At 38.8% G+C, this 9,294-nt stretch overlaps 2 protein-coding genes across 3 annotated transcripts; one reads left to right on the top strand and one right to left on the bottom strand.

Annotated features, from left to right (window-relative positions):
• sync (syncoilin, intermediate filament protein) lies at positions 1 to 4,613 on the top strand. The gene is made up of 5 exons (XM_057355514.1): positions 1 to 131; positions 980 to 1,743; positions 2,889 to 3,311; positions 3,392 to 3,516; positions 3,881 to 4,613. The coding sequence occupies exons 2-5, from the start codon at positions 991 to 993 to the stop codon at positions 3,936 to 3,938; spliced, it is 1,359 nt and encodes a 452-aa protein (XP_057211497.1). The 5' UTR covers positions 1 to 131; positions 980 to 990; the 3' UTR covers positions 3,939 to 4,613.
• A 934-nt stretch (positions 4,614 to 5,547) lies between these two features.
• On the bottom strand, positions 5,548 to 8,953 carry rbbp4 (retinoblastoma binding protein 4). 2 transcript variants are annotated; one of them, XM_057355515.1, is made up of 12 exons: positions 8,777 to 8,953; positions 7,980 to 8,127; positions 7,569 to 7,714; positions 7,319 to 7,492; positions 7,053 to 7,168; positions 6,737 to 6,897; positions 6,518 to 6,644; positions 6,328 to 6,405; positions 6,163 to 6,239; positions 6,025 to 6,082; positions 5,793 to 5,903; positions 5,548 to 5,650 (listed from the first exon to the last, which is right to left on the bottom strand). In XM_057355515.1, the coding sequence occupies exons 1-12, from the start codon at positions 8,790 to 8,792 to the stop codon at positions 5,588 to 5,590; spliced, it is 1,275 nt and encodes a 424-aa protein (XP_057211498.1). In that variant the 5' UTR covers positions 8,793 to 8,953; the 3' UTR covers positions 5,548 to 5,587. The 2 variants fall into 2 exon arrangements, with proteins under 2 accessions (XP_057211498.1, XP_057211499.1); XM_057355516.1 differs by having other exon boundaries at positions 7,572 to 7,714; positions 8,777 to 8,952.
• Between the last annotated feature and the right edge of the window lie 341 nt (positions 8,954 to 9,294).

The following is a 9,294-nucleotide window of genomic DNA, read 5'->3' as shown; positions in this document are numbered from 1 at the left end:
ATATGTTTAGGCTCAGACAGAGAGAGAGGCCAGACTGCCCCTGTCCTATTTTCTCGTACGGTTGGCTACCAGCTCTTCAGTTGGGGTTGACTCCGTGGTCATTGTCCTGGAAGCTCTGTATCTGAGTTGAGGTGAGTTTGCATTTATTACAGATTTCTACTGAAACTTTGAGTTTTAGTGTACTTAGATTGTCAATTATTCTAACTTAATATCCAGAGGTGTTCTTTAACACTTATGTTTCTATTCCTGGAGATGATTTCAGAAAGCTGTGGGGTTTTATTCATAAAGTTTCACTAGAATTCCAACTTCATGTCAACTTTACATGTTCTGTTCTTTGAAAAATCATAGTGATGGGAAAGAAAATGTTAGCATTTCACATATGATGCACGTGTAAACATGATCAAGGAATGAACAGTTGTTCAAGATGTGGTCTTTGAGTCCATGGCACTAATGGTATCTATGTCTGGGATGCCAGTTTCTGTGACAGCTGCTCTGTGTGCCCTACCAGTCCTGTCTAGCAAGAAGACAGTGGATGGGCACTCAAGATCATAGATTGATTGATGAAAAGTAAATATTATTCTGCATGTTGTTGTCAAAATCCTGCAGTGTATAGACGTCTATATATGTTCTCTACCACGGATTAGGTTTGCAGATTTCAATCTAAGCTCTTTGTATGAAATCTATGGGTTTCATTATCTGTCAGCTGTCTGACAAGTTTGCAGCTGTCCCTGCATGACGCATTGGCTTAAAATTGCCTCATCGCTCAGTAATCACAGTTCACAACTATTGTATGTACACTTAAAATGAATTTTCGGGTCAACCACCAGATCGTTTCAATTTTGACCAATGCATCTAGACCCAGGCGAGTCTAATATTTGTACAATTCAAGAAATGCAAAAACCCTTTCCATGCCTTTTTATTCAAATTCAGATCCAACTGGCAAGTAATATTTACCCCATTTCATCCCTGGCTTTGGTAGGTCAACATAAAATGGCGGATGATGAAATGAACTTTGAGGAACCATATGGGTCTCTATCAGAGGCGGAGAGAAAGTGTGAACCTTTTTTTATTGAGGAGGAAGATGAAGACTACTTTGAAGATTGTTTGGAAGAGACCGAAGCAGCCCGAACTATGCCCGGAGTGTCCATGACTTATTCACAAAAATGCAGAGAAGCCTTGCAAGCTGAGTTTAATGGACTTATGCAACAGATGTTGGCACAGTTGGATCATTTCGAGACAACACATCAAACCGCATCAACATCGCTGGATTTATTTTCAGAACCAGATCATAAAACCGACAGGAATGGATCCACAAACACAATCATTTTTGGAGAGTCGTTCATTCCAGAAGAAGAGAAAGCTGTGTCTGTGGTCAAAGATGATGCTTTGGGATTTTGTATTGAGGCGGGACCCGAGTTGTCAACCACCATGGAAATAAAAAAGCTGAGAGAAGCTTTTGAGAGCTGTATAGAGGAGGTGGGACAGTTGGAGCGCAAAAGGGACGAGTTGGTTCAGGAGCTCCTGGAGCTGGAGGAGTCCATGGCGATAGAGTTACAGACTCTGAGGAAAGATCTTGAGGAGGAGCAAGGCCTTCTGTCCAAAGTCAAACTGGAGAAACACAGGCTTCAGGAGGAGACTCTAATGACTAAGAGACGCCTGTTCATAGCGGCTCGAGACTGTGCACAGAGACAAATAGAACTTGCAGTACAACAGAGAGAAGTGGAACAGCTTAACCAAGCTCAGGTAGTGTTGAACCATCAGGTGGTATTGGATGGTCCACATTTTATTACATACAGCCAAAGAAAAAATGAAGAGACCACTCCAAAATAATTTTTGGTTTTTCTGAATTTACTATTTATAGGTATGTGTTTAAAGGCGCAATATGGAGTTTTAGCAGCATCTAGTGGTGAGGTTGCGAATTGCAACCAGCAGCTCACTCCACCCTTTTTAATTGAACTTATTAGCAGAAAATTTAACTGGTCAAAATGACCAAAAGATGCAATGTTCAGAAATCTTAAATACTAATAAAACAAGCTCATATTCATGTTTAAACAACCAAATACTAATGTTTTACATGTATATTGGAATAGTTCAAAAATAATGGAATAAGACTTTCATGTGTCTTTGCATTCTCTCAGTCTTTCACATAGCGGGTGGGTGACTTTGTCATTCCTGAGGTTTGATTTTGTTGAAAGTCAACAGACACTGGAATGAAGTTGCCACAATACATGTAGAAACGCAAAACCGGAGTGCTCTCTTATTTTTTGTTTTGTATACCACACTTGTAAAGGGATAGTCCACCCCAAAATGAAAAATTTGTCATAAATTACTCATCCTCAAATTGTTCCAAACCTGTATACATTTCTTTGTTTGGTTATACACAGAGAAATATATTTGGAAAAATGTTAGCAACTGAGATTGACTACCAAAGTAGAAAAAAGATTGTGTATATATACACACTGTTAAACACAAAAGAGAAACAGAACCGTTCTGGGGCACGTTTGACTGCCATTTTTTGACTACCCCTGAAATCTCAGTTGTTATCATTCTTCCAAATATCTTTGTGTTGAACAGAACAAAGAAATTTATACAGATTTGGAACAACTTGAGGTTGAGTAATTCATGACAGAATTTTCTTTTTTTGGGTGGAGGATCCCTTTAATGAAACTTTTTCAGGAAAGATGGAAGATTTTGCTTCTATTCTATGTATGTTTCTTCTATTCAAATACACCATAATATATTTTAGATCTTTCCGTTTATTAGTCTTAAATATTTTAGGACTATACCCTGCATAAAATATTTAAGTTAAAAATAAATAAGTGTTACTTTAACCCCTGTAAATATATGTACAATCCACCTCAATTATACCCCTCAAATCTCTGACTCAGGAGGAGCTGAAGGCCCATCTTGTAAATCTCACTGAAGAGATCGCTAAGCTCAATTCAGATCATCAAAGTCACTTGCAGGCACTGCAACAGCAGCAGAACAACCTCACTCAAGAATCCAGCAAAAAGAAGACATGCTCCTATGTGACACAAGGACGACGAGCATCATGTGACTTACAGCAGTACCTGCAAGGAGGGATAAAAGCGCTGGAGGAGTTTTACGAGCCCCGGTTGGTGTCACAACTGAAGAGACGAGAGGCCACCACAGAAGGCCTCAGAAAGGCTAAAGAGCAATGCCAGGAGCTGAGGTCCAAGCTAGGGCCACTGAAAGATGAGGAACAGACGCTGAGACTTCAGAAGACATGCCTGGAAGAAAGACTCAGATTAATGGAGAGCCAAAGGAAAGAAAACGTTGAACAATATCGGGTGCGTACCAGAATTAATTTTGTTCAGACAAATGTAATTTTAGAATACGTTGCATTGAAGGTTTGGAGTTCTGTATTCAGGAGACAATTGACCACCTCGAGGAAAATAGCAGAGAGCTAAAAACTGAGCTTCAAATCCAGATGAAGAAGACAGAAGAATTGGAGATGCTGAAGAACAGCATGGCCAAACAAATGCTCTTCTACAGGCAAGTATAGAAGTTTTTCAATAGTTTTTTGCTTATCTATATTGATAACTGTATATTAAACACTAAATATGCGAGTGTATCACACTATTTCAATGGCTGTCAATGGAAATTTGGTATGTTGCATACGGGCAGTTGACAAATAAACTGCACGTCCTATAGTGTGACAGGAAAAAATAGAAAAATAAAACTAACAATGACGATAAAGCTCTCTTATGCTATTTTATATTAGAAATAATATAAAAATATATTATTAACAGTTAGTTAATTTCTTATTTTTTGCTGTTCCACTATCTGCTATCGGACACACGTACGGCTTATTTGTCAACTACTGATATTTCTCATTTTTATGTTTGCTATTTTACAGAGAGAGCATAGAGGGCGTCTGCAAGAATGAGAACACTGTGAGGGTGGAAAATACCTAAATGACATATGCTGCATTCATATTTATTACATTAAATGCTTCTGGTATCTTGTTTTCTAGTTAAATACAAGCTTCACCAATAACCTTCACCTAAAATTAACCACAAACAACTGACATGTATGTATGTCAACAAACATCAAAGCAGAAAATAAAATCAAAACAGGCCTACAGCACTAAGAATACCAGGACCAAGCATGGCAGAGAGATCTTTATCTGAAGTTACACAACTCGTGTTCTTATAATGGCCGTGTTGTTGTAAAGCGTGTCAGCCAATGAAAATGAAAAAATAAAGCTTTTATATCCAGTGGTGCCTGTGAACCGAATGCTTTCTCTTATGAGTAAGCGAGGTGGGCAAAAACAAGGACATATTTGGGCACTGTTAGAGAGCTCTTTAAACATACTGATGAGGTGATGACTGGAGGGAAAGGGTATAAGACTATTGAAAGATGGATTAAGCACTTTGTTGGATTTATACGTTTGGTTAATAAGTTCTGATATAAACATGTATGAATTAGACATTTTGTTTACGTGACCTGAACCTGATTGCAGATACAAACTCAGTCCAAGTGACAAGTATTCTGGGTTATTTTTTAAACAAGCTTTGAAGAGTGGCAAGAATAATTTTATGAATTTTGCTGCTGTAGCAAAAGACAACAACTATATAAATAAACAACTATACAACAATACAGTTCATGTTGTGTGTTTTGGCTTCATACAGTTTTGAGGAAAAAAATTGTGTATGTAGACTAAACTTCTGTTGGCCTGCCTAACCCTCAAGTCAAAACATGTCAGAAAACAGTTTTAAAGAGAATTTACCTGTTTATATCTGATCTACATTTAAATAATATTTCTGTACCATTACTAAACTTTTTTACAATAACCTTTTAGTTTTCTTTCAGTAAAATACAAAAACATGCGACCTTTCAAGAGTTGTTGTGAACTCTGAGTGCGTCCACGCAACATCCGTACATGGAATTTAAAAGGATTTTATGCCACTGTAGCGACAAAAAACGTAATAAATTTCCTAACAAAATCCCAAGACGTGGATATGAATACATTTCATTAAGAAATAAATAGGACTTGAATGTTTATCAACAAAACAGTTTATTCATCTGTACAACAGTATGGACATACAGGAGAAAGACATTGAAAATCACAATATTAAAAAGACATTAAACATATCACCTGACCATTATGTGAGCACAAAGTAAAATTACAGAAGAGCTTAAGTTATCGATGTATCTAGCCACGTAAATAAATGAATGTGTAATGGGGGGGACATTGCACTTGCAGAACAAGTTTGAAAAAACTACCGAACATCAAATGTACCACTGCACTCAGGTCACAACAATATACTAGACATCAGTATCCCCTTTTAATATTTTTAAGTAATACTTTCAGTATACTTAAACGGCAATGACATCATAATGAGACACTGGTCAAGTAAGATGAGAAAGGTAATGGCGTCTCACATTCTGGTCAATGCCGATGAGAGATTTCTTAGAAAAATACTCTATTAACATAGTAGAAAATGTTTGATGGGGATATAGTCAAATATTCCGTTACGTGGGGTAGAGCACCTAAGTTCTCCACTTTTGAGAAGAGTTCTGTTTTATGCTGAGTGCTCGTATGAAGTGTGTGGTTTTGTTTTTATCCCTGGACTTCAGTGTCTGCTGCCCCCTCTGGATCTTCATCATTGTAAATGTTCTCAGCCTAGACAAAATGCAAACAAAATTTAACAACCACTTGGACTTTTGACATAACTAAATCCACATTAACACATGGCAAACACTTTATCAAAGAGGATTAAAGATGGCTGAGCCAATGTCAAGTCATTGCTAATATAAGTCCTCACCATTTGCCAGACTTGCATGATATTGTCTTCCGACACCGAGCAAATCACCCATGGTTCATTTGGATTCCAAGAGAAGTCTGAAATCTTAGCTGTATGGCCCCCATGGATAAACTAAAGAATAAAGTATAATTGCATTTAGATAAATTCAGAATACATTCAACAAGTCTAAATAATGGTTACCCACTGTGCGCTATGACTATGCACAAAAAATGATAAACTGATCAATACTAACCAATAGCTCCGGAGGACCATCCTCTGCGTCTTCTGGTGACTGTTCCTCACCAATTTTACTGTTAAAAAATGAATGCTTTTTAACTTACAACTTTTATAATTGCACAAACGGAGTAAAAATCAAAATTATATGACCCACCTGAGGTCCCAGACATTGAGCCGTCTGTCTGTTCCGCTAGAGGCCAGGATGGTCTCATTATGGGGTGACCACTGAACCTGTTGGCGCATTCAGAGAATTTCATCAAGTCTTAAAATTGCAGGTTCAACAATTGTTTTTTAATAATGACAAGCGGCAAGTCAATACCTGGAAGATTTCATCTTTGTGCGACTCAAAAGAGTGAAGTTTCAGCTTGAGGTTTCGCAGGTCCCACAATGCAACAGTCTGTGACAGAAGTAGAAGGACAACTCTTGAGCCAAACGTTGTAAATAGACAACCATATTTAACAAATGCTCATAGGTGCAAAAATAAACCCATGTTTAAATTTAGTTCTTACTTTGTCAGCAGAACCAGTGGCCAGGATGAACTCGCTGTAAGGGTTGAAGGACAAGCAGTTGACCTCTGCAGTGTGTGCATCCACTGCGTGACTGGGTTTGGATGTGTTATTGGACCGTGTGTCCCAGCTAAAGAAACAGACAATGTAGATTTAATAACTGCTCACGTGTGAATATCATGACATGAGGAAGGGGATATAGAATGAAGAATTAGTACTCACATCATGAGCTTCTGATCATCAGCCACTGAGCCAAACAGTGACTCGTGAAGCAGATGCCAAGAAACGTCCTCTACTACAGCAGTGTGACCAGTGAAAATCGTCTTAGCGTCCACTATCTTTCCCTCTTTTGGTACCGTGCTGATGTCCCATAGACAGATTGTCTGCAGAACATAAAGAGCAACAAATAAAAACAAAAGATAAAATGATCTACATTTCAAGTAAAACCCATAAATGAAACACTGAATTGCATAAGGGCTTGGCACTTCATCTTAAATGGACTTATAAAACCAAATCAACAAAAAATGAAATGTCTCACATGATCATCAGATGCACTCAGCAGACAGCCACTCAGGTTGGGGTTCCAGGACAGACCATAACCTTCTTTTTGATGCCCCCTCAGACGCAGGTCAGGAGTGCATTCTCCAGAGGGGTCTACAGGGGAAAAGGGGTTGTTAATACTTCTTAAAAGCATCATTTGACGAGAAGCTTGGAGGGGCTTTGTAAATTCCCCCATAACCACTTTTACCCAACAGATATATGTTGTAAAGAGGAACAAAATAAGAATAAAACATTTGCACGTACCAGGTTTGGAGGGGTGCTTGGTGTAGTCAAAGACCAGCACATCACTAGTGGGGGTCTTGGTGGCAATGATGCAGGGATTCTGTGGCATGTAGCGAGCCCTGTTCACCTCTCCCTCATGATTAATCTTAATCTCGATCTCTATCTTGCCACTCACTGAGCCAAAACCACCAAATTCTGAAAAAGAGGCATTCATAAACATCATGTATATGCTCCAATGTATACATAAGGAGACGTTTTAGGAACTACTCACCACCTTTTTCACTGTCATAATGCGAGGCATCAAACTGGGCATCATCGTTGGGCAGCTGAACGCTGGCAATAACCAGGTGGTTCTGTTCATCGGAGGTATGTGTGCCAAGAACAAGACGGTGCACGCTAAACTCCTTGCCTTCGGGTCTGTAAAATGGATGACAAATGTGTATCGGTTATCTACAATGGGCACCAACGTATGGACGAGGGATCATCAGCTTCATAAATATAGAACAGTGACAAAAAAAGCATAATTTCTTTTCCAGAAATGGTAAAAACGAGAATAAGCTGCAAATCATAAATAAGGGTTGAAATATGCTTATAACACATCTCACATAGATAAGAAAAAATACACTAAATAAATAATAAAAACAAGAGGATAAAGTCAGCACAGCAGATGTGAATAGCGTACCTGGTGACATCTGGCAACCACTGGGCAGTTAGACTGGGCCACTCCAGGGCATGGGTCATCACCAGATCGTACAGAAACGGAGTGTTTTTCTTCCATATTTTATATTCTTCATTTATCACCCTCTCCTCCACCGCGTCATCAAATGCAGCTGTAACACATGGGGGCGGAGAACATGAGGTCATCTGTCAAATCGTCTACAACAAAGTTTATCTATCTACTACAGCAGTCCCGTTTAATCCTGTTGTTGTGAGATTATTTGAAATCACCATTTATTAGTGCACATGCATTATAACAGGAAGATGATGTATTCATCGGTGCCCAATGTTATCTGAACTATCAGGAACATGAGTACGTATAGTTAAGACATAAATGTTACACATCCATTTAGTATTAGTAACATGTACAAACAGATCTAACACAATAACAAACATTACATTGGATATGCCGATACATCACTGAATTCATACACACCTCCAACTTAAAAGCCAAACAAACTAGCCGCAGCTAACGTTAATTCTCCGCCAATTCAACTAAACAGCCTAATTATTTCCTAGCAAGTTCGCATAACTATAAGTTGCAATTTTAGTCGCATTGTAATTATTTGGCAACTTCTAAAAAGTCAACAAAATGCTGAAAAATAAAACTATTAGTGTAGCAATGTTGTGTCGTTATGGCGGGATTCGGCCTGCGCTGAATGAACAGACACTACAACAAGCTAACAAACACCTCAGCAACCGCTACCGGCTATATTTAGTTGGATTCCGCAGCAAAACTGATGCCGTTAAAACATTACTTACCTTCTTTATCAGCCATAACCGCACGAAGAACAGCTACCACGCGTAGACTGAACCGATAAACAATTTACCGCCGGTGTAGTTTCCACGGGGGTGCGAGATGCTCTTTGTCTCGCGCCAGCGTGCACGTTCGCGCCAACTCCGACAGAGTAGCAGAGCACGCGCCGCCAATGGAAAGCGAGGAGGGGAAGAGCGGCTTCTTCTGCGCGACGGTATGCGTCACACTAACAATACTGTACTGCCCTCTACTGACAAGAAGAACACGTCTACACTGTAGGTAAATGTTTCACCTGTTATGATAGTAGTAGACATCACTCACTTTATACATAAATGAAAAACATTTACTAACATAGACTTCATTTTATTACAAATGCAAAATTTTATTTTATGACCATTACCGTAGCGTTATTGTATTTCTTTGTGTCAGTGTCACTGTATAAATATTATTGTATTTATAATAATTCTCACTGTTGTTATGCCCTAAAAGTCCCATCGTGGACGTGTTTGTCATACTGCCTATA

This window comes from Triplophysa rosa, linkage group LG16, assembly GCF_024868665.1.
Source record: "Triplophysa rosa linkage group LG16, Trosa_1v2, whole genome shotgun sequence".
Lineage (NCBI taxonomy): Eukaryota > Metazoa > Chordata > Actinopteri > Cypriniformes > Nemacheilidae > Triplophysa > Triplophysa rosa.
The sequence above is the reverse complement of the archived record's forward strand: the minus strand, read 5'-3'. Positions and strand labels throughout refer to the sequence as shown.